The 25,294-nt window shown below is 38.6% G+C and overlaps 1 protein-coding gene across 4 annotated transcripts in view; it reads left to right on the top strand.

The window, feature by feature from the left end:
• Positions 1 to 25,294, top strand: part of Amph (amphiphysin) — a 186,252-nt gene that overhangs the window by 80,431 nt on the left and 80,527 nt on the right. For all 4 annotated transcript variants that reach the window (XM_034510012.2, XM_034510006.2, XM_076939331.1 and 1 more), the window contains exon 2: positions 3,531 to 3,611. In XM_034510012.2, the coding sequence (XP_034365903.1) occupies positions 3,531 to 3,611 (81 nt within the window). The remainder of the gene's footprint in view (positions 1 to 3,530; positions 3,612 to 25,294) is intronic.

Below are 25,294 nucleotides of genomic sequence, written 5' to 3'. Positions count from 1 at the left end.
GCTATCTGTTTTCAATCGATAATTACCTGCCAATGAAAATGTAGGTTTTTCTCAGGGAGTCTCACTGGGGGAATAGAATACTTTTTAGGGCAGACAGAATGCCCAACAGCAGATGGGCAACAGAAAATGAACTTGATGGCATCTTTAGAGGTTCCTTGTCTCACAATGTTGTATCAGGGCTTAATTTTTTTATTTTTAATTTTTAATATGTATTAAAATCTCTATAAAATTTGTGCATATATTAAGATTTCCAGTTTTGTGTTTTTGTGAGATTCCTGAGTGTGCAAGTGAGTGAGTTTCTGCATCTATATCCATTTCTTGTGACTTTTCTTGGGCTCTTTTCCTTATCCTAGTGTCTGATGTGACAGTCTTTTCTTTTCTTTTCTTTTCTTTTCTTTTCTTTTCTTTTCTTTTCTTTCCTTTTCTTTTCTTTTCTTTTCTTCTCATAGTATTCCTTAGAAACTGTTTTGTTTTCTAATGGGAGACAGACAGGGGGAATATCTGGATGGGAGGTAAAGATGAGAGGAACTGGGAAAAATAGAGGAGAAACTATAATCAGGATATATTATATGAGAAAATCTATTTTCAATAAAATGAAAAAATGTAGATGCCCATGTATTTTTGTTCATACACAAATTGCAAACCTTTAATAACTGTTTTAAGGTCACCTGTATAGTGGGTCCCTATTTTGTGATACAATAGGACTTCTGAGGCATTACAGCGTGATAGCCTGTATATCCAACATTTCTTCTTCTATTCATAGTGTCAGAGGCTATTGCACCTTTGCCACCCATTACAAAAGTCTCAGATTTGGTTCACGATGAATTAGGAATCCATCGTGGAACTCTACTGAGAGACCTTGAAAGAAAGGCAAATAATCCAACACCTGCCATGGAGACCTCTCTTGGGAGCCTATTAAATCTGAAAGCTAGTCAAGATTTTCCTTGATATTTCATGATTGGTATTCTATGTCTCCATTATACAATGCAAAGCCCAGGGGTGACACTGTCTTCATGGGAAAGGCATTGTAGTGAATGGGTTATGCTACTTACAAAGGAAGTGATTTTGCACAGACATCTATTCTTTGTAAGTCTCAGTTTATTTATCTTTAGCTCAGGGATGAGTAGGCTGTGTTAAGGGTCAATTGAAAGAGAATGCACCAAGTTCTCAATGTGGCCACTAGAGTGAAAAATTTTCCTGGAAAGGTTACCTTCCCCAACTTCCTTCTTTTCTAGCTCTCCTCAGTGGAAACAAAAGCAAAGGCAGCCAGCACTGGAGAATCACTGGAACTCAGAGTTCCATATACTCTGTTATTCTCAATGACACTGTGAAGTTGGGAACTCTTTTTTACATGTAGGAACTATATTTCCTGGTTATTCTTTAGTCTCTTGTCATTTATATCATATCAGTCTTCAAACAGGAAACACAAGGAATCAAGGTATGAACTTTCAGGGAAGAGCTTCAAGCAGGAGTCCATACATGATCTTCCCACTATTACAGTCATGCAGCCCATAAGACAAGAATAGACTGGGTTCTGTTTCGTAGAACTCAGTGGCCTTAGTATATCTTGTCTATGAAAATAAGAATATTATGTTGGATGTGTGAGTCTTACTTGTTTCTTCTGAGAAAGAAAAAAAGCCACACTGATGGTGACAGAGACACTAGATTACAGAAAGTTGATTTTCCTAGAAGTTTCCAAGAGGCCACTTACCCAGCTATGCAATCCTAACCCTTTGGGTGTCACATGGTTTAAATATGTATCATTCAAGACTGTCATGAGGAGAAGAGTAAAGATGCTGTCTGTGATTTCAGGCTCACAGTGGGTGTGCAATATATTTGTAGTATTCTTTTCTTATGCCCAGGACAGAAGTTCCTATTCACTCTTCTAGAAAGTTGTAGAGCTGAGAATGCGGCTGCTCCTCTTGTTCAGAAGAGACTGGTAGCTCCCCCTGCTTGCATGCTGTTGTCAGCGGATGAGGAGTTAAAGAAATCTTAGCCAGTCCTATGATGTAGAGTATCTATATATCTATAGTGGAGTTGGGTGTGTCGATTTTGAGAGCTAGGGGAATGCTGTGTGGTCCATGTCAGCTGCCTTCCCTCATCATCGTTAGATTTTGTGTGTCTGTACATGTGTCTGTATATGTGTGCATGTTTGGGTAGTCAAAGGTAATTTGGTAGAATTCTCTTTAAAACTTTTTTTTTTAATGAAAAGGCAAAAATGAGTAAAGCACCCGTTAATGTCAAAATCTCCTTCCTTAAAATTATGAGGTTTAGAAAGAAAACACAGGGGAAGACGAGAGCCTGAGACTTTCTTGGTTATTCAAGTTTGCCTCTGCTGCAAGTGTAGCCTATGCTGCTTCTCTTTATCTCTGAGACAATAATAATGACCAAAACAGTAGCATGACTCTGAATTGTAGCTGCGCTCCCCACAGGCATTAATTCTGTGTGTCTTGATGAATGTAGAGCTGTGTAGTAGTTCTTTTTTTTAAATGACAGTTTATAATGCCACAGGATGTCACAAGGCAAATTTCTAGAAGGCAGTGTTTATAGAGTTTCCATGTCCTTGAGCAAGTCAGACTTTAAAAAATGAGATATAAGGACACTCAACATCAACTGCCACACTCTGCTACAGCACTCACCTCTGTCTGCTTTATCTTCAGATGGCTTATTTGTCTTTTAAAAATGCTTCTCTTGGCATCTTGTACTGTGCTCGAGACATAATATTTCTTCTTGTGAATTTGCTTAGACCCCTTCAAGGCCTGGAATGGACTCTACTACATTTCTGTCCATTGGAGTTGCTAACAGCAGATGAAAAACCTTCTACAGAGTATTATCTGAAGCCTTGAGCTCTGCAGGATGTTGTTACAATACTCTATAACATAGTTGTATTGCTTATAATAGACAGTCTCTGATTTGTTTTTGTAGATCTGCCTTGTGAATTATACTAGACTGTCAGATGTTTTAGGACAAACACTCCCTCCTGAATTATTTGTTTTGTGTTTCTGAGTAGCCAATGTTTATCATGGGCTTGTATAATAGTTCTATACCCACGGTCATTTGGAATGTTTATTTAATTGAGGGGAGTATCAAAATATGTTCATGAGAATTAAATGTCATCCCTAGAATGCACACTTCAGTCATAAAGTCTTGTTTCACTGAATAAGACATATCTGGTTACCCATTATGCATCATACATTTTGGTAGCTTCTGGGGATAAAATGACAGGTCGAGCTTAGCTTAAATTTTAAAGTTGTGCACAGCTTCCTAAAGGAGTGCATATGTAAACAAACAAATGCAATGCTGCATGACCCTTGCTCAAAATCACACAGCCTGTGGGTGATGGATCTGTGACTAAAACTCAAGTCTATTCAGCTCCAAAGCCACCAAGCACACTCCCTCAACAGAAAACATAGCAGGGTGGATTCTGCTCAGAACCCGTAGTGAAAGATGGTAGTCTACACCGAAAAAGCACTTGGTCCTGCTCCATAATCACTATTAAACCAAAGCATTTTGTTTCATTCACAAATTAGGTCCTCCAGAAGCTGGGGAAGGCTGATGAAACAAAAGACGAACAGTTTGAAGAATATGTCCAGAACTTCAAAAGGCAAGAGGTGAGTCCAGTTCTTAAGTTTCTGCAGTAAGAAGAACTGTTTGTGTTTTTATATATGGTGTGGTTTGGATGAGTCCCACAGCTCTGGTATTGGAAGTTAATCCCTACTGTGAAGTCTTAAGGAGGTCCCTATTTAATCCACTACTACAGTATTTAGAGGCACGGCCTTTCAGAAGTGGTTAGGATTATAAAAAGCCATTTGGGTGGCTTTAGAAGAGGGATAGAAACCAGAGAGATACACACTTTTTGACTCTTGACAACTCTTTCTTTCTGACTCTGAGCTGCCTCAGATCTCTACAAGTAAGCCTGTTATTACCAGATATACCCAAGAACTACGGGCTAAAATAAATCTCAAGTCTTTATACTCTACTTAACTTGTGATCCTGTCTCTGGCAATACAAAGTGGACTAACCCAACGTGAAGATACTTGCTATTTCTGTATTCTGCAGAAGACAAGAAGACAGGCAGGGGTTGCAGATGGTGAGTTTGGAGCACAGTTTCAGGATATCATGCACTGCCACCCTGGACCTTTGCAATGCAAATGACTAAGCTGAAGGAAAGGTGGCAGTCTTGGAACTGCATGTCTTACAGAATCCTAGAGAGGCATTAAACATGTCTACCAAATGATCTCAGTTAATAATGCTTCAAGACCATGCACTCTTGGGTTGGGGAGATGGATCAATCAGTAAAGTGCTTAACTCAGAAGCAAGTAGATATGAGTCTGATTCTTATCACACATATCAAAATGCAGGACATGATGGTACACATGTGTACTCCCAGGGCTAGGGAGACAGTCATGAGAATCCCTGGGGTTGGTTGTCTAACCGGTTCACCCTAACTGGTGAGCTCCAGGCCAAAGAGAGACATGTCTCAGAGGACATGTGCGGAATTTCTGAGGATGATCAACCTTAGGTTGTCCCTCTGTCTCCACACACACACATATGTACACAACACCCCTTCACAGGTGTCCATAACTCTTTTTCACACACATAAAGAAAAGATTATGCACTTTTGACAGAAATTGCATCGTTCCAAGACATTAAAACTTATTTCCAGTGGGTAAAATAGAACTAAAATCTTGATGCCTAAAGCACAAATAAACATGCATTACAGTCATAAATACATGACATAGCCATGCTACTGAAATTTTACAAGAGTGTATAATTAGAGAAATGATGTGCACTAAGACTCTTCTTCATAGGAGATGATAGTAAAAAGTAAGGTTGAGAAGTGATATTTGTTACTTTTATAGACACTTGTTTAACAGACACATGAATAAAGTGCTTTTTAAAAATGGCCTATTCTAATTAATAAGACTTGGATATTTGATATTTGACTTAAATATCACTCTCATAGTAGGAAGGAGGCAGGAAGAAAATAGGGCCAGAAGACTGGAAATGGGCCTGCACATGGGACCAATGTTAAGATGAATGCTGCTGCTGGTGCTATCTGGGTCCAAGGCAATCTTGACCCAGGGAATGACACTTGACAATGGAAGATCATTGCAGTTATTTGGTCAGCTTTGCCCTATGTAAAGACCTCTGCCCTGGAAGTTCTTTACTTCCTGTTGCACCAGGCTTCTATTGTTTCTCTTAATGGGAGACACAACATTTTTTTCTTGCCAAACTGGGTTATAAAACTCAGAAGGTATAGAGCCATGTAGACTAGTATCTATTAAAATATATTTCCGAATATTGCTAATTATATTCTAAGACTAAAGATTTGTGTGTGTGGATAGGGCTTGCTATAATCCATGAGAATATTGTTCTATTTAAAAAGTAAGAAAGGGGAAGGAATTGGACAATGAGTTAGTAAGGATTCGCTAAAGAATTAGGACTGATAGAACCTGGGATATTTCAGAATGGCTCCCAGGATGCTGTCTGGATATTCTAACAATGCCATCTCACCCTGGAGAGTCTGAGTATTCAGCGATTGTACAGTCTTGTAGGATGGTTGTTTCTTCAGTCTCAATCTGGCACTGAAGGCCTGGAATGTTCCTTGAGAGCTAATGGTCTTAAGTTTACTTGGGAATTGTCACAGCATAGAGACAGTGAGTGAAGACAAGCAGGCAGAAAACAAAGCTTCCTTCTTCCATATCCTTCTATCTGGGTGGCCAACAGAAGGTGTTGCCCAGACATAGGGTGTGTCTTTCTGCTTCAAATAATTTGATCAAGAAAATATTTCAGAGATATACCCAGTAGCTTGTGTTTCCATTGGTGCCAGTTGCAGTCAAGTTGACAACCAAGATAAGTCATCATAGAGAACAAGGGAGTAGTAGTGGAAAAAAGCATGCAGTGAACTTGGAATGATAAGAATGGAAAAAAGAATCTAACAGATATGTTGGATATGGGTCTATTGAGTAAATTGTGCTGAGTGTCTCCCAGGACAGCAGGTTTTATGTGTCAACATCTGTTTTTCTTTGTACCGTTCTCCCTCATCTCCTGAACTTGGATGGCACTTCACAAGAAAACGATCATCAATCAAGGAAAGCATCATCAAGGAAAGCAGATGATCATCAATGTCTGCTTTCAAATAGTAGATTTATATTGAAGAAATGACTCAACCCTAGAGCGTTCCTTTCTTGAGGACTTTTGATCTACATTTCAAAACTCAATCTTGTCTTGGGAATCCCTATGGAGCCAATTAGCCTTTGACGTTGGATTTTCTGTTTACACTTTTCTGGCCTTTTAAATTTGCCCAGAATCCTAGCTGGGAAAGAGTCCTGCTCTGTAATGTTTCCATGTGTAGGTGGCACTCTGTGTTTTTCAACTATAATTAAAATTGACCTCTCTCTTTTTTTAAAAAAACTGACCCAGCTTAGACTTTTTTTTGTCTAAATATTAGAGAAACTCATAGTTTGCTGTATTATTAATTACGTCAGGTAAATTGTCTGTGCCTCTTGGAGAAAAGTCTAGGGTGGCTTTACCTTGCTTGTCCACCTCTGTTCTTGTCACTGCATACACCTGTCAAATGTGATGGGACAACTCACTGACAATCATCCTAGAAGGCCTGTACATTGGCTAACTCAAAAAGCTGGGAAAATAAAAGCCCAATTATACTTTATAACGATAAAGCATATAGATTGTACGGGGACATAGAGGTTCTCAAGGAGTCTTTGAGAGTCCTATTGGCTTCATTTTGAAAATATTTTATCAAAATACAATCCATTTTTGCATATTTTCTTAGTGTTACTTATTGGATTCAAAAAGAGTTCTTTGCAGTCCTTATCACAGAGTGGAGAGAGGGTGCCTTATTCTTCTCTGTGTATTAGAGGCAGAGAAAGAAGGAAAGGGGGGATATAAGGGAGGTAAAGAGAGCGATTCATTAATTTTTCATGAAAAAAATTTAGTTCTCGACACCGAGAACTAAATTTGGGGACTGAAAATGTTTTGATTTACAGAGAGTAAGTTCTCTTTTACCTTTAAAATTTATTGGTTATTAAAATGGTTAATCTTAACTGTCAACTTGATTTGATTGCTAAGCCCCTAGATTAGTAGAGCAAACCTCTGTTTTTGGTCTATTTCCTAAGAGATTAAGCAGGAAGGAAGCTTCATGGATGTGAGTGAAACAAGCAAATTGACAGGGGCCTTAGAGGGAACAAAGGAAGATAGAAAGAAGCCTTTATCTAGGGTTCAGGCATTCTTCTGTGTTTTCTGGTCTCCATGAGGTGAGAGATTTAGTTTCTCCACCTGCTTCTACTCTGATATTCTGCTTTAACACAGGCTAGAAACACTAAAGTCAGTTAGCCATGAATTAAACCATTGAAACAGTGAGCCCAAAGAAATCCTTACTTAAAAACTTTTTCCTTCTCAAGTATTTATTTGGTCACAATGGTTAAAAGTAATCTGACTAACAGAGTGACCAATTCACATATTTTGCATATGCTGGAAAAGGTGTGATGTTTATGTGCAAATACTAACTTAGAAAGAATGACCTACCAAAACAACAGTCACTTCTACAGAGTTTAGTATTACTAATGTTGTATCATGGTGTATCATTGCCTGAATCCGAATCTCAAAGGCACTATCTAGCCTAGACAACCTAGAGTTCATGTTTTCCCAACAAATATGGTTTTCAATCTCCAATGATGTGACTGATAATATACCATGTATCAAATTTTTATTTGTATACTATAGTCACATGTCACTCAAAATTTTAGATGTTTTAAAATACTACCTTTGTAAAATAGGCATTCTTTCTGGTAATTTCCTTACTAGTCTATGTTGGAGTAAAAGTGGCATGAGGTCTATCCTTGAACTCTGATTTGGAGCTTAGATTTAATTTATTCCAACCCCACTCTTTTTTTTTTTTTTTTTTTTTTTTTTTTTTTTTTTTTTTTTTTTTTATCTCAAGTCTTTTTTCCTAAAAAAAAATGGTTTGTGTGAGACAGATTGTAAGTGAAGGATTTGTTTGCATGGCCTTATTAGTCTGTTGGATTTCCAACTGTAGTTTTTGTGACCCAGATTTCAACTTGATTAATTAGGATGAAGACGGAAGGAGAAATGAGGATAGAACAGCAAATAGCATCAGTGATGTATTCTATGAAGAATTCAGAATTTTCCATGATGAGAGCTAATCCAGCAGGAAGCAACAAAATCTGATGCTAATTCTTCTTCCCCAGAAGTCCCTTCTGACCTTTACTGTTTTTTCTCTTTTATTAGAGCTTCTCATAAGTAGTAGAAATGATTGGTCTGGGCACCAATTATTTTCAGTTCACCTGGCTTCCTGCTGACAGATCCCTTAATAAGTGGAGAAATGCTTCTGGAAGGAGGGAGCTTGACCTTTCTTTTCCCTGACTAACAAACTCACCCTTCCTGCTAAGAAGCTCACCTTTGGCAAGTTGGCTAACTATAATGAAAGGGCTGGTGGGTTGACTGGATCCAGAACTGCAACTATCCTGGTGGTAAAGATGTGAGCGCATTCATCCAGGCCAGATCCAACAGCAGGACTGGAAGAAAGATCTGGGATTCATGTGTATCCGTCTCCTCTTTGAAGGGCCATGACAGGGTCCTTCCTGCTCCCTGAGAAGGCACTTTTCGGAGTGCCAATTTTGGTGAAATGCTTAGAATCAGATGTGTTTCAGATCTTCAAGACCTTTAAATTGGGGAATATTTGTATAGATTTTACTTGTTGAACATCATTTATCTAAAAATTCAAAATCTGAATTACTTCTGAACTCAAAACTTTACAAAAGTTTCCATCTCAGAGTCTTTCAGACTTTAGATGTTCTGATCAGAGATGCTCTCAACCTGTGGACACCAAGAAGAAAAGAAATCCTGGGACCTCTGCATTCTTTTCTGCTGAGGCTGCAGACCCAGAGCCTCCCTGGCAGCTCCTAGCTTTCCTGAGCCACAGATCCTGCTTTACCACTTTTCTCTAAGGGACCTGAAGTCTTGCTCTGAAGTTGAATGCATGCTCTCTGATACTTGACTGCTTGAGACATTCCTAGAGGAGTTCTGAGATGAAAGTGATGTTTGTTATGTATATCAATGAAGACTCTTTTACAACATATTCAAATAACTTGGGAGATCTATATCAATGATTCTAAAGAAAAAATTAAAACGTACATTTTGAAAGGTACATGAGTAAAAAGTACATTGCCCTACACACTGACACAGGGATTGAAACTTACTGTTTTATTATGGTAAGGTGCACTTCTGTTCTGAAAGGATGGCAGTTAGGCTGAGGAGCTAGGCCTATTACATACCTTTGGAACATTATCCCAACAAAACCCAGCCATACTGTGAATATGTTAGTTCATTCACCTTTTCTTAAATATGAGCCATGACCTTTACTTTCTGAGCTAGCCACTACTTTGAGTAAATGTGAGTAAATTATGCTCTGCATAATGACCGAGTTCTCAATCTCAGCCTAGTCAGTCCCAGTCAGACAGGTCATGAGCCCTTCTGGATTGGGAGTAAGAACCTCATTTGTTGAGTTGTATGCTTACCAGAGCAGTGACAGTCAGAATTTAGCTTCTTCAGAACCATCCAGAAGGCCTTAGCACAATATAGATCCCCGGACTAAATCCTAGGGGCCAGCCTTAAGAGTCTGCATTTCTGATATACTTCAAAGTACTATCAGTGACATTCATCCAGGGACAGTACATGGAGGGCCTGTACATTGACACAACTGATATATTATTCATGCAGCGTTTTCTGCTGCCTTCTCTGGTCAGTCCTTTAACCTTCTAACATTATGGGAAGTGGCTAGTTTTAGCATCTTGACATATGGGAAAGGTCTGTTGGTCACACATTGTGTTATCTTCCCAGAATCAAACAGTGGAAAGGACTTGTCTGTAATTCACATGCTGCCAAGTTCAGAGATAGAGCTCCCAAGGCTACAGTTGTCATGCCAACAGAAGCTGGACATCTTGCCAAAGTACAGATTCACTAGTGCTTGCATTTTAGTGACAATTTACTAAGGGGTTTTCTAGGTCCTATAGTTTAGAAAAGGAAATTTTAGTTAGCACTAGCATTCTAGATTTAGACTATTAGAGTAAAATAAAGAGTATTTTTTTGGGGGGGAGTCAGATACGTTATTAAACCTTAAAGATGGTAAGAAACATTTTCTCTGCAAGCAATTGGAGCCTCCCTAGAAGGGAAACTTACAAGATTGAATGCTTACACTAGAACCAAGAAATGATCACAAATTGCTAATCTAGTTCTTACCTCAAGAAATTAGAAGTGCCAAATAAACCTGAAGCAAGGAAGACTAAGAACATAAAAAGGGTAAGAAGAGAAATCGATAATCCTGAGAGTCAGAAAGCAGTGAGATGGTATGTGAAACAAAACACTGGGTCTCAGGAACATGAATCAATAGAATTGATGAATCTTTCAGCAAGAGTAACAACAAATAGACACAAATCAACAGTCTGAGAAGTGAAAGATTCTCATTTTAGACCAAGTAGCCAGTTAAAATGTAGTAAGAGAATACTGCCTCCAACTCTGTATTTACACATGTAACAACCACAGTGGACCGATTTCCTTACAGCCATGAACTACTAAGATGGGATTGGCAACACAAATGTAAACACTAGAGAAAGTGAATTTGTGATTTAATGTTTGATAAAGAAGCATCTAACCCCATGTTGTTCTGCTGGAGAGCGAAGCCATTTAGAGGAGCATTAACATCAATTTTACAAACTTTTGTAGAAAACAAAAGGCAATGCTTCCGTACCTCCTCTGAGAGTTGTTACCCAGTGTTCTCGATGTCAATATTTTTTTGTACAACTTTATTTTTGTAACAGTTCCTCTGACAGTAGTATATAGTAATACCTCATGTGCTAGGTATTGTGGGATGTTCACACAGTGTGTCTTTTTCTTCTTTCTACTCTCTAGGACTGCTGGCCAGGAACCCTAGCTACTCAGCTGACCAGCCAAGGGTCCCCCTTGTCTGGGGCAGTGTCTTCATTAACTTCTTCTAATGTTTAATTTTGGGTCCCTGATCCCATCTTAGTTCTCTTCACTCCTGCTAATGCTGCCTTTGCAACAGGGAAATATCTTGGTTATTAACTCTTAACTAATTCAGTTTTATAATGAAGATTATAAAAATTTCCTGTGGTACAAAGTTCACCCATGGCTACATTATATTGAATTTAAAAGCTTTATCATATACCCAGTTATACTGAATTGTAATTATTATTATTATTAATGTCTTTAAAAGTTATTAGTTAACATGTTAACAGCTTTCATGCTCAGCTCTTACCATAGTCACTTCTTCACACACTTGTGGATACTATTAGGTGAACATTATGACTTTGGAGACAGGGCCTTTAAATATGTTAACCACTGTGATTGAGGCAGTTGGCTTTTGAACTTTGAGAGTTAGATGAATTAGTTAAAATGCTGAGGAGCAGTGGTTCTCAACCTTCCTGATGCTATGACCCTTTAACACAGTCCCTCTTGTTGTGGTGACCCCCAACCATGCCATTATTTTTGTTGCTACTTCAGTAACTTTGCTGCTATTATGAATCATAATGGAAATATTTTTGGAGATAGATGTTTGCCGAAATGGACAAAACCCACAGGTTGAAAACTGCTGCCTTACACTTTGAAATATTATTCTTGGTTTTAAGGACTGAGATTCCTGATTGAGATGTCTACAATACAGTGACCCTAAAGATCTCAGAAAGCTCATTTATAACTAGTTACACCTTTTTTTTTTTAAAGGAAATTTTTCAGAGAAGTGAAGCAGCAAATTCTACATCATACTGGAGTTGACTGTAATTACCCTGTTCCATCATGACCAGTAAGAGAAATCAGAGTAGCAACTCCAGTCTTGGGATGAGGGCTCACTCAAGCAAGTCGAGCTCTTGTACAAATTACAGGTTTGTTATTTATAGAACACGCTTTGTTCTGTTCTCTACTTGGAGTACATTATTGCAGTTATTCCAGGTCATGTTGAGAAAAAGAACTAACTTGCTTACAGCCATGGATGTAGAAAATAAAATATCTTAGTTATGTAAATACTGCATACCAGGGCTCTGTCAAATTACAGCTGTCAACACATGTGAAACAGCTTGCCACCAAATCTGTGATGTTTACTTAGCAGAATGCCACAAGGATGTAACAAAGTGGCTGATATTCAGGTTTCACCTTGTTGCTTGACAGCCTCCAGCAACTCCCAGGTTTTTACCTGGAGCTATCTCTGTGCCCATGATGCAATGGGGAAGACTGTTCACTGTTTCTAACAGTACTACTGACTTCTGGTGACATTTCAGCAAAGAATGCACAAGACAAGTTTCTTCAGAAAGTTGTGCCCAAAGGACATCTCCTGCACAAAACAAGCAGTCAGTGGTTGGGGGAAGCAGTAAGAAACTGTGGGGTGATGGCTTTTCATCTAAGGAAGGCTTGTAAAGGAAGACATGAGGAGGAATGCGTTCTATTTACTTTGCACTTTTCCAGAATCCTCTCTATTAGAAATTTCTCTGTGTTTCAAAATATGTCACTACTTGCATATATTTTAAAACAGAAAATATATAACCTCTCTTCTTATGTTGGTCCCTTGACTTCCTCCTAAATGTGTATCTATGTGACTTGAACAACTTGTTTGGTCTTGTCTTCATTTGAACTCCTGCTCTGTTGGACACAAATTACTTGTCATTGGAATTAGTTTGGGCTTCCTTTTACATTCAGAACATGCAAACTTTCTTTGGCCAAACCCAGAGATTAAATCACAATTACCCTTCTAGTATTTGGCAGAACTCAGCAGACACCAGCAAGCAAACTCCTTTTCTCTTTAGGGATCATGATAGGGAGACATTTGACTCCAGACACTATGCTGTCTTCAAGTGAGGAAAGGACACTGGGGCAGTGAACAGGTTGTGGTCAGTATGTCTTTAGGGTCCCCTGGGGAATAAACCACTTGTCTCAGTTCTTTCTACATCCTCCAGTGCACCTGACCCCTTGTAACTGCCTACTCTCCTCCAGTTCGCCGTATCCACATGGAAGTCCCACTTTTAAAAAGATCTGTTCCTAAGCTACCATTGACCTGATGTTTCCCAGGCCTTCCAGAGTGTTCCTCTGTTCACTTCACTAATGTATTCTTTTTTCTACCCTTTTACATGACAGCTATTTATCTGTGTATTAATGTCTGTTAGACTGTCATACTTCTAAAAACAGATTTCTGGTCTCAGTCACTTATAGAAACACTCTGTGGCTGCCATCACATGCCACATCCCAGCTCCGACTTGCCTCCTTGGAGCATGTGTTTCTTGTTTTCCACATTATGTGCCTCCTCTCTCATTCATCATCACTTCCTCTCTTTGTGGTCACTGTTTTCTTCCTTCATCCTAATTTTTGTGAGCAAAACACCCACAGGAGGATGTCTACATGGTTTGGGCTCAGCTGACACAAAGCTACCTTACAACTATGGGTCCCAAAAAGATCTACTGGCACATATTGTATTCCCTGTTCAAAGAGCCATGCATGTCATTATATATTTAATTAAGTCATTTATCTATGCAGCAACATGTTTCTCTTGTCACTGACTTCTAGTTCTGTTCTTTACTTTCTAGCATTTAAAAAATGCATTGGGTAAGCAGTAGTCAATGTGGAGATACATAACTCTTTCAAATGATGAGAATAAAAGACTGAATGTGCATCCCTAAATCAGCTATCTCTATTAATCACCCCCAACACCACCACGCAGGGGACATGTGGAAGAGGAGATGGGAGGTAAGAGCTGACGGATGGGGGTGTTGTGTGTAATTTTATAAACACTACCTCCTTGCCCTGTGCCTCGGCCCACACTCTGACCTCTCCTGGTTCCCCTTGCTCCAACTTGATTGCAACTATCCCCTAACCCAGGATAATCTGGGAGCTGCTGTCTGCACTCCACTGGCCCCTCTCGGCTTTGCCAAACTAGTAGCTATCGCCCCAGCTGTGCTCTTTCTCTGCCCACCGTGCTCTGCAGATGGAAAAGACTACACAGTTTTATTTTAAAACTAGCCAGATAGCATAATTGCTGGGCACTGAATCTCCTGGTTCAATCTCATTAGCTATCAGCTAGTTCCCACCAACCTCCTCGGCCCCTGCCCATGGCAGAGGCTTCAGGCTCTAGGAGCCTCAAGGCCTTACATGACTGTGCATCATTCTCTGTCCAAAGCCTGTCCTCAAGACTTCTTTCCCTGCGTCTGTTCTCTCCCTCTTGAAACCAGGAAATCCTACCCTTTTCCTTTCACCCAGCAATTGGCTTCCGCCTTCTTTATTGACACAATCAAGAACCAATTAGGGAACAAGATTTTAGTATCAGCTCCTCCCCCTAGATGGGGGTTGCTGTGAGATATTTTTGGGCCATGGCATGCATGGCATGGCTATTGCATTCATGAGCTCATACAAGCTGTGGTGGTCTGCACATGATAAAGCCAGCCCAAATTCTGGCATACATGGAAGAAGTGTTCTCCAGCCCTATTCCTTACAGAGAAGCTATTGGCAGTTGTTAATTGACTGGGCAATTAAAAATTCTTCTTATTCTTTTTGTTGTTGTTGTTGTGGGGTTTTGTTCTTTTTTTTTTTTTTTTTTTTTTTTTTTTTTTTTTTTTTTTATGTTGTAACTACTAGATTTCCTGGACTATGGTTGATATTCTCCCCCCAACATGTACCAATGCCATGTGAACGTATTGGCAGCATTTTTTTCTTGGACTTAGTAGATTATAAAAAAAAATTAAGTAAAAGGAAGATATGAAGTTCTGAGGGAAAAGTATTAGAGGTCATGGGGCAAGTTAGAAAGAGGAAATAAATGCCAGGTAGATCTGATCGCATATATATATATATATATATATATATATATATATATATATTTCTCAAGGCCAATAACATTATTAATAAAAATATGCTTTGTGTTTCTGTGGAAGCTCATTAATTTCTCAAAGAATACTTTATTACAAAGCATCTGTTTGCTAAATTGATATTTCTGAGAGAATGGTGAGTCTTTTTGCATGAATTTATACTAGATGTCTATTAAGTTGAAGACTCAGTTGCCATATGTTATCCTGTAAGGGGATAAGCTTCTGTCTGCATCTCTGGAAGGTTCCTGTAGAATCCCTCACTTTAGTTTCAGCAGGGGCTCTATTGTACTGAGTATCAACTTAGTTCACAAAAGGTTACAACATTTAGGTCAATCTACTCTCATATCAGCTTCCAGGGTTTTTGTAGGTCATTCGCTAGGTGACATCATGTGGAGGCATAATTAGAACAGTATTGGGCACATGTTTAAGTGTCCATTTGGTATTCCTTGACTATCTTTTATGCCAAGAGCTAAACTAGGACATTAGAAAACTTTAAGTTTCAAACAGGTGAAATCAATGCTATTAAAGATTTTACATCTCACTACAAATCAAAAATGTAATAAATAGGTAGAATGTATTGCCTTCTCAAAAAAGTCAACAATATGGAAACACTGATAAGTGAGGGACAAATTGAGTAGTGTGTATGATGGTGGGAGCCTTAAGGAGATCAGTTCTCATGCTCTGCTTCTTAGCAAAGCTAGTCTGCAAGATAAGACTACAACTGAGAAAGAAAAAAAAAATGTTGTTTGAGATGATGAATATAATTGATAATGAAATCTTCTCAGAGGATAAGTGTGTTGATCCATCATAAGGATGATCAGTAGATTAGCACCCAAGTGGAAAGAGAAGGTTGGATGGCATATACAGTGTGGTAGTAGTTGGCTTGAGGAAGAGTTGGACAGTTCTCAGGTGTTAGGTGGAGAATAACTTCCCTGTAGTTAACCACCTAACAAAGGCGTTCATACCTAAGGAGATATAAGCAATGAGCCTTCAGAACACAGGGCATTGGCACTGAAGAAAAACTGATACACCATTCTGACGTCACTCTTGGTTTGGCTAACTGATACACCATTCTGACGTCACTCTTGGTTTGGCTAAGCTTTGCTTTAGTTAACAAAAATCTTTCTTTTGACATATTTAAATAAAAAAAATCAGATTTTTTTAGACAGTGTTATTTATTTCTGTCATCATGAGACAATTTTCTAGCATTGTTTCTTCTTCAGTTTAGTGTAGGAATATACTCTCATCACAATTATTCTTAGAAAAATGAATCACTTCTGTGCCTTCTCATGATACCTTTCCAACTGAACTCTCCAAGCTCAGTGAGAATATAAGAGATATTACTGAAAAGAACAAATAATATACTAAGTGTTATGAAACTCCCTGTAACTTGCTGTGACAGTCTTTGTTGATTTGCGGTATATTCATTATACAATAGTCACAGCAAAGAAAGTTGCTTGTTCTGAGCAAAGATTTTCTCTGCAGGGGTGGATGGGATTACCAGCTTGAGTTGGACCCCTGGTCTGGAGGAGATAAAAAATATGTGCTGGTAAGGGCCTGGAAAGGCGAGAGGTACATGAGTTCTCTAGGTAGACCACAGCAGTTTATTTTGTAATCTAGTATGTGTCTGTGCATATACATGTGCATGCATACGTGTGTGTGTGTGTGTGTGTGTGTGTGTGTGTGTGTGTGTGTGAGAGAGAGAGAGAGAGAGAGAGAGAGAGAGAGTTTTGTTTACATAATCTGGGTTTACAGTCCTTGAAAAATGTAACTCATCAAGGTTGTCAGTCACTTTGGTTCCTATGAGAGGGAACAGAGAGTGGATACATGGGATATGGATGATTGGCCTACATTCCACAGTTGCTATCTATGGTGCCAGATTACAAAGAAGCTGGTCATATTTGTTAAGTAACCTGAAGATCTCGAATTTCCTTACTTATATGTATCTACCTTATTATCAATGGACTACTCCCAGCCACCTCTTATTTTACATAAATCAAATGCTTTAAAATGAACTGAAATTTCTGTCAGTGGGACTAAAGACATTTCTAACATTAATGCTATTGTTTCCTGTGGTGCCTGTTCCCAGTTGAAGAGATGGTTCCTGGAAGAGGCTCTTCATGTTATTCTCTAAAGACTTCCTTTGATATATCCTATTCTGTTACTTCCCTTTCATTATTTTTTACCTACCTGTATCAGCCAAGATATTGGAAAAGGGTTTGTTTCTCATTCTTCAGTATCTAATAAAAGACTCATTACATATATCTTTTCTTCTACCTGTGAGAAAAGTTCATTACCTATTTGACAAACTTCTCTTTAAATGACTCCCATCCTGACTCCGTCATGCTGGAATGGCATGCAGAGAAATAGGCATCTTTTTCATGGATACCTAGGGAGTGACCATCTGAGATGGTTGTAAATCTCCATAAAGAAGCAGTAGTCTATTTCAGATTACAGCCATTTGGTTTTTCCTTTGGACTGTGTCTTTTATAAGTCACTCCATAATCCCATTCTAGGTCCTGCCATTAGAGTAACATTCTAAATGAAAGATGTATTTCCAGGAATCTCCTATGGCAATTGCCTGAAATATAGAGCCAAGCAAGTGTTTAAGTCTAGGGCTGTGCACTAGATGCAGTCAACAGACCAAGCTCCCATACAATGATAGATGTAATGAAGAACTAAAGAAGTGTCCAGCAATCATCAGCTGGGGTCCTTTAAAATGTTGATTCCTGCATTCTCCTCTGGCCTTTCAACTGAGTCATAAGTTTGAAATGTTGCTCTAGACTCATCCTGTAGTGGACTCATAGTCTGATCTTTCATAGTAACAGTAGACCTAGTGGCTCCTTAACTGTATATATATTTGAATTTGAACCCATACTCGATTGTGTGTCTCCTAACACACATTCTAAAGCTTGTGATTTTGAAGTTTACAAGCCTTACTGGATTACCACAAACAAAATATGAATGTGCTTGTTTTTGAACCATTCTTCAAGAATACCTTTCCAAACTTATGAACTGCAAGTACAGTATCTACTTGATTAACATGGTGACCCATGATTGTCATTTTGAGATATATATGAAAACGAAAGAAATCTTACAAAACTTTCATTTTGGGATTAGCTTAATTATTCTTCTGCTGTTAATATCCATGCTTTTTAGTTTCCACAGTCAGTAAATTTTCAGATTAGTTTTATGTCTCCCATATCTGTTGTTAATTTTCCCCGCACACCTGTGTAAATTGCTCCTATGTGCCTCTGGACTCTCTATTACTGCAATATTTAAAACCATAAAAAACTTTCTGAATAGCTTGACTATGTATTTGATACTCAGAAGTACAAATGAACAATAACGACACATTATAAATTCCCAATGAAGTTGTTTGGGAAGTTTGGTGTGTTCCTTTTGAAGATTTTCTTCTGCCTCAGGGTGTGAAGCCAAATTTAGTGCATTTACTTGTTAATTATAAAGGGGAGGTCCATGGTGACAACATATGGATGGCAGTTCATGCCTCTCACCTTGCTTAGGCTGGGTCTGTTGCTAAGCTTTAAATTCCTGGGTATTTGTCCTGCAAGCTTTCAGGTGATTCTCCTGTCTCTCCCTCCCAGCCCATAACAGTCCTGGTATTATGGATGAGTGGCACTGAGTCTGTGTAGATTCCAAGGGTCAAACTTGTGTTGACAGGCTTGCCAGATTAGCACTTTTAACACATTGAGCCATCTTCATTCCATTATTCATTGAAACATTCTCTCTTGGCACAGCTGAACATTTGAAAAGCATGGAACAGGGTACCTGATAGGGACATACAGCATATACATTGTACATGAAACATTCCAGGCCCATTCTACTGAGACTTTCGTGGACTTCACTGCTCAGTCTTTGTTATTGTTCAAGGAAGTAAGTCCTATGGTTGCCTTCATTTTAGAGAATAAAATTAGGGAGGCTAAGTGACTTGTTCAAGATTGCATGGCTAGAAAGACAGAGATCATATTTTATGTATTTATTTTTACTTTTAATAATGTTTGAGACTATAATATAATTATAATTCTTCCTCCTCTTTTTTTCTTCGAAACCATTCTTGCTCTTTTTTGAGTTCATGGCCTTATATTGCATACATATGTAAATGTATATAAGCATGTATATCTTAAATGGCCTGATCAGTCTTTTGATGTTACTTGTATGCTTGTTTTCAGGCCTGCCCATTTGGTATTAGATAACCAATTACAATTTTCTGTCCCGGAGAAGACTCTTTCTCCCATTCTCGGTATTCCTTGGTTGCTGTAGTTCTTTGTGTAAAGTTGTGGCCTCAGGGGCTTTTCCCCAACTACTTTATCATTTCCATTGCTGTTATCTTTGCCAGCTCACATTTGGGCATTTGTGCTGGTTAGACTTTGTGGATGTAACTTCTGACATTACTAGAAGGCACAATCTCACAGAAAACTCAGTAACCTTTTTGGCTCTTATAATCTCCTCTCCTCCTCCCCTTTGCCAATGTTCCCTGAGTCTTAGGTGTGGCATTATTTTGTAAGTGTATCTATTGGGCCTGGTCTCTACAATTTTGATTTGTTCTGGCCTACTATAATGGTCTCCATCTGTTGAAAAGACAAGTTTCCTTATTGAGGAGTGAGGGGTATGCTTATCTGCGGGTACAAGAACAGATGCTGAGGCTGTTGTTGGGAAGGGTGATGGTTTACCACTGACCTGCATCTCTCCCCTCTGAAGATGAGCAGCCATGGTTCCCAAAACATTATGCAAACTTCCAAAAGACAGAAGCAACCAGAAGTCCTATCCAGCTATGATTCCTATGAACCAAAGCTCAGGTTTTAAATCCAAACAATAGGATCAAAACACCTTTTCATCATGCTGTACAAATTATGTCAAGTAAACTCTTGAGCTTTCAAAACAAACAAAAAAACAAAACCCCAAGTACTCAATTTTGGCATCTTAAGTAATAACTGAGGACTGCACAGGGACAGAGGAAATGGTGCCTTCAGTTAGGTTTTCCTCATTGATCAAGAGTTGACTCTTCCTGGATGGTCTTATGTTTCATTGTAGTCACCGATGTCTGGATGTCTGGTAGAGAACCAGAGCTCAGCACTCATGCACACATAGGGCTGAATAGCCCAGGCTACCTAAAGTCAAATAGACATTAGTTTGGGCAAGTTTTCTGATTCTGTTCCTAGTTTCTTATTGCTAAAAGGGAAAACCTCTATTTCTAAAACTCTAAACTCCACAGCTGTCCTCTGGAGTTGTTGGGAAATAGCAGAACTGTGATATTTGGGACAGTTCTGGAAATAAAGAAACAACCCAGTAATGTCAGACTTTGTAAATATATTGCCATATTAATGCCTTCTCTTGAGGACCTTGTTGAGTCATGAATTGAAATTTGTTTCCCCCAAATCCATATGTGGATATTAACCTTCAGGATCTAGAGATGTGCCTGTATTTTGGGTTGATATATTTACAGTTGTTGTTAGGTTAAATGGGGTCATGTGACTGAGTCCTAAACCAATATCATCAGGGGTTAATACTTTAATAGACAAGAGGCCGAAACTGCAGGAGTACATGCATATGGTGAGGATGCCCTAAGCGTGACTTTTTCGAAGCCAATGAGAGACCAACATAATAGTTTGGGTTCCCTGCATCCCGATCTAGAGACCTGTGAGGAACTACATTTCTATTGGTTAGGACACCGTGATATGGTATTTTTAATAGAAACCCTGGGAAAATAGCTCACAATTCAGACTTTGTAAGTAGAGGCTTTAAGAATATTTTAGATATTCTGTTGTGACTGGAGTAATGACAGTCAAGGCACTTTCCTCCCCCTCATTAATGCATTTTCTTACCTTGACACAGCAGTTGTTTTTATACAGCTTTCAAGTCTGTCAATTTAGTCATGAAAGAATATGATAGGTAGAGCTGCCATTCATGTACACAGTAACGGTCACTGAACAGGAAGAAAGGTGAGCTGCTGCTGGGGTGGGGCGCCTGCTGAGTTTCTTTTATTCACCCACCCCTTTCCTGATCTATTCAATATTGTGCTCTAGGTATTTAAGAAGTGATGAAAAGATATTTAAATGATACCCTAGTGCACTTTACAAGACAAATCTCCCACTCTCTCTCCCCCAAACATGTGTGTGCATACTAAACGAAGGTTCATAACTTATAAGCTCAAATGACCTAAGGGCAGCTGGTCATATCTTGCAGCTTATTTCAGTGGCAGCTGTGATGCCTTCATTGGTTTGCTTTTATGCAAGTTCTTAATACACATGGTTATTGACTCAAGTTAATTGGTCTAATGAAACTTAATGTAGAAATCATACAAATGATTTTTAATTAATTTTTTATATTTTGCCAAAAGATACAGAAAGTGTTTAGTTTTACTTCTGATTTCATGTATTCTTTAAGTTCATGACTAGTGAATCTAGAAATTAGGCCACAAATAATAGATATGGTTACAAAAGCAAGATATTTTCTTTGCTGTCTTTTTCTATTCCATCCTACATCTCCATAGATACATAACTATAATTTCCAATACCAGTTGTTCTGGCTTCTTGTCTCCCTATAGACTCTGCATTAATATTAGTATTTACCAAAAGAATATCTACACCATTAGACAAACTTTTATAAAAATATAACTGGGTTCCGTTTTTAAAATTATTATGTGAACTTCACATATGACCACGGAATCTATGTCACTCCTAGCCCTCTCATCTGTCATTCCTCCAGTGTCCCATACCTCCCTTCCAAATTAATATATCTTTAATTATTATTGTTACCCGTATAAGCAGATATGCATACGTACCTGACACTGAATCATTTTAACCTTGCTCATGTATGTGTGCGGAGGGATGACCACTTTGGATTGGACAACCCATGCAGGAGCTTGTCCCTAGAGGAAACTGATTCTCTCCCTCTCACAATAGCCATGACCAAATGCAGAGCATGGTTATCATCACCTTCATCATGATCATCACCATCATGATCATCACCACCATCATCATTATCATTATATTTATGTTTTATGTACATGGATGTTTTGCTTGTATGAATGGTTGTGTATATCTTATGCACCTTATGTCTGCAGAGTCCAAAAGAGGATGTCAGATCTTCTGGAACTGCAGCTACAAAGAATTGTGAGCTGCCATTTAGGTGATGTGAATCAAAACTGGGTCCTCTGGTCGTGCCGCTATTAGTCTTAACCACTGAGCTCTCTCTCCAGCCTTAGACTATGGTTTTAAATGATGGCATCTGTTGCTCTATAGTGCTCGAGAGTTGTATCGTCTCTTTTATGTTTGCAATGTTGTCATGAGTTTAGCAGCACCCAAACTTACCTTAGGGAAGACTCCATTTCTAGCTTCCTAATGGTGCTTGTAACGCTCAGCGGCATAGAGTGTTTCATCACATGTGGATTCAGGTAGCATGACTTGTTAACCCCCTATTAGGCAAACTACTGATTATGACCTCATGAAGTCTCAATTTCTTGATAATGCAATATCATTTCATTTATGTCTAAAAAATGATAAGCACTTTTTATTAACATTGCTTTTATTATCAAGCTAACTTTCCTGAACTCTTATAAATTATACCCAGTTCTAATTTTGATGTATGACTTCAACCACTTCCAGGAGATAAATGTCAAAAAATGGCCAAAAATAATAAGCTTAATGATGGGAATTCATGTAGTCTCATACTGCAGGAGACAGTGGAATTTAATCTTCTGAAAGTACCTTTTGAAGTTTTGTCTTCTGAGGTCCAGGTTTCATGTATCTGTTATTACTGTGGGCTTCAAACCAAGGCCCTTTTCTAATGTGAGTTTACAAATGCTTAATAAGAGAGGTGACTTACTGACACCTAATTTTCTCTATGCGCAGTATATATGTGAACGTGTACACATCACAGATAGTTTCAACCTTACCCTCCATGGTGTTTTGGGCACTCTGTCTAAATGAGATAAAAACAAGCTAATAAAATTGTCCTTTGTTAATTCCTGAGGTATTTACTATGATTAAGTTCTCGGGTATTTTAAATTCATCAATGTTAGTTTTCAAATGCTATTTATTATTCTTTGATGGAGACTTGGTTCTAAAGCCAAAGACCTAGAAGTCTGTCAAAATGTATGGCAGCTCCTCTTATCTTCTCACTTCATAGAAACCCCCCTGCCAGCTTATATCATGGCATTTTCCTTGAATGTCATTTATTCCTGCTTATTTGGTACTTCATAGACATTGTCTTTTAATGTTTCAGTAGCTTTTCCACTGCTTCTTAGGTACTTCATAGATGACTACTTCATAGACAGAGCTTCCCGGGCAGTGGCAGCTGTCCAAGGTTCTGAAAACTCTTACAGCTGAAACTGTTTTGAAGACTGGGTTGTTTGGGTGCCGCTCACTTCACACAATGCTGTACTCCCTGACGGATTATTAATGCAAATTATTAATGAGCTTTTGTTACTCTGGACTAACATGTTGAACAGCAACTTAAAAACACATTAAGCTAAGCATGAAATGTGACTTCTTTGTACTAATGAAGATCGTTGAAATAGCTATTGCTAATGTGCAGTGTTTCTCTCTTAATTTGATTTTTAACTTCAAACTGATCCTTAGGGTGTCTGTTGATGAAAGATGCTCACAGGAGAAAGAACAGGATGCCATAAGTCTCAGCAAGGCAGAGATCTTTTAATCCATATGTACTTTGTGTGTGCCTGCTAATATTTTCAACCTCTATTATAAAATCTTCACATGTTTTCCAAGAGATCTGAGGAGAAGGCAATATGAGGGAGTGGCTTCTTCTTCCTTGTGCTGGGTGAGTGTGAGACCCCATGAGGAGAGTGAGTGAGAAAGTTTAATGTGGAAGAAAAGGGACTCTAACTCCCTTAGGCTCTGTGTGTGGGAAAGTGCAAGCTGGGGGACCAGCTGGCCTTGAGAAATAGCAGGCAGCTACTGACAGACTGATAAATGATTCAACTGAAAGAAGAAAAGAACTTCTGACCAACATTGGAACTGCGCTGCAATACTAAAATGTTTGACAGGATAAGGGACTTTGTAGGTAGCAAATCCTTCTTGGTCTTGTCTGAAGAATAGTTTTTGCTAAGAAATACATATGAGTTAATTATAATAGATTTATTTGCTCTCCTGTTTCCATGATCCCTGAAGAGATTGTGATCAAAAAACAAAAATAATAACTTAATACTATTTGTTAGTTAGGAAAAGTAAAGGCATATTGTACCACAGGTGTGAGGATTTAAATATATTTTCTACACACATAGAATACAAAATTCATGATTGAGTTCAGTAACAGTTCTAAGAGGAATACAGATTGGCTTTAGAGTCAGTGAAATCTGAGTAGTGGGATAAGATTTTTTTTTTAACTTAAATTGAAGAGAGTTTGTATTGAGGTCTGGGTTCTGTGGAGATACAGCAGTAACATTGGAGAAAGTGGAGAAATCATTAGAAATAAATGAAAAAAAAAAAAAAAAACATACCCCAGAAAACTCCAGTGCATTGGAAACAAATCGGGGGAAAGTATTCTCCAGAGGATAGGTGTTGCTGTGTTACAGGGAAAATGTATGTGGGCAAGGGGAGTGCAGAGAAAGAGAGTGGGGAAGGAAAGCCATGGGCCAGACTATGATGGAACAGGAAAGGACTACAGGAAAGGGGCTATGCCTCTCTGTGCCTTTGTATTATAAGCTACCAACAACCAAGCCTTAGAAACATCAGACAATTCTGGTAGACCACACACATAATCAGTGACAGAGATCCTGGCATATGTTACAGATGAATATGAAGTGAGCATGCATGCATATATTAAGAGTTTATTACAACCGTCTATGGTTCACCCACAATGATGGGGGGAAGTTTCAACATTCAAAAGAAGCTGTCCCATCACATACTGGAGGTGAAGAAGTTTCCTGCAAAGTCTTTTACATTTGGAATCAGGCATAATTTTATATGGAGCTCAACGGGGTTGTTACTGAAGCTTTACATGCCCTTGTGGGGGAAATTAAACATTTTAATAACCAAGAAAGAAGAAAGTCATTTAAATTAGTTCCATTTTCTGCTTAAATTGAACTCATCTATTTAAGCTGGTATTGTACAGCCCGAACTTTCCCTCACTGTTACATTAAAAAATAATCTCTTCTTAGAATCTCATTTTATTAAAAAAAATTATTGTTTCTTGTTGGCAAGATGAATCCAGTGTATGGAGTTTAGCATGAATAATTTAATTTCTTTCTTGTTTTCAAAAAAAAGACAGTGGCTTAGTTGTGGACTTTATCTGGCACGCTTTGTGCTATGAACACTTGGGAGATGAATGATCTCTCCTGCTATGGCGCTCGTGCTGTTTCCCGATGAGCTGAACCATCTTGGTAGCTGATGGCCACCCATTTTCACAGCTGACTC

This window comes from Arvicanthis niloticus, chromosome 8, assembly GCF_011762505.2.
Source record: "Arvicanthis niloticus isolate mArvNil1 chromosome 8, mArvNil1.pat.X, whole genome shotgun sequence".
NCBI lineage: Eukaryota > Metazoa > Chordata > Mammalia > Rodentia > Muridae > Arvicanthis > Arvicanthis niloticus.
The sequence above is the reverse complement of the archived record's forward strand: the minus strand, read 5'-3'. Positions and strand labels throughout refer to the sequence as shown.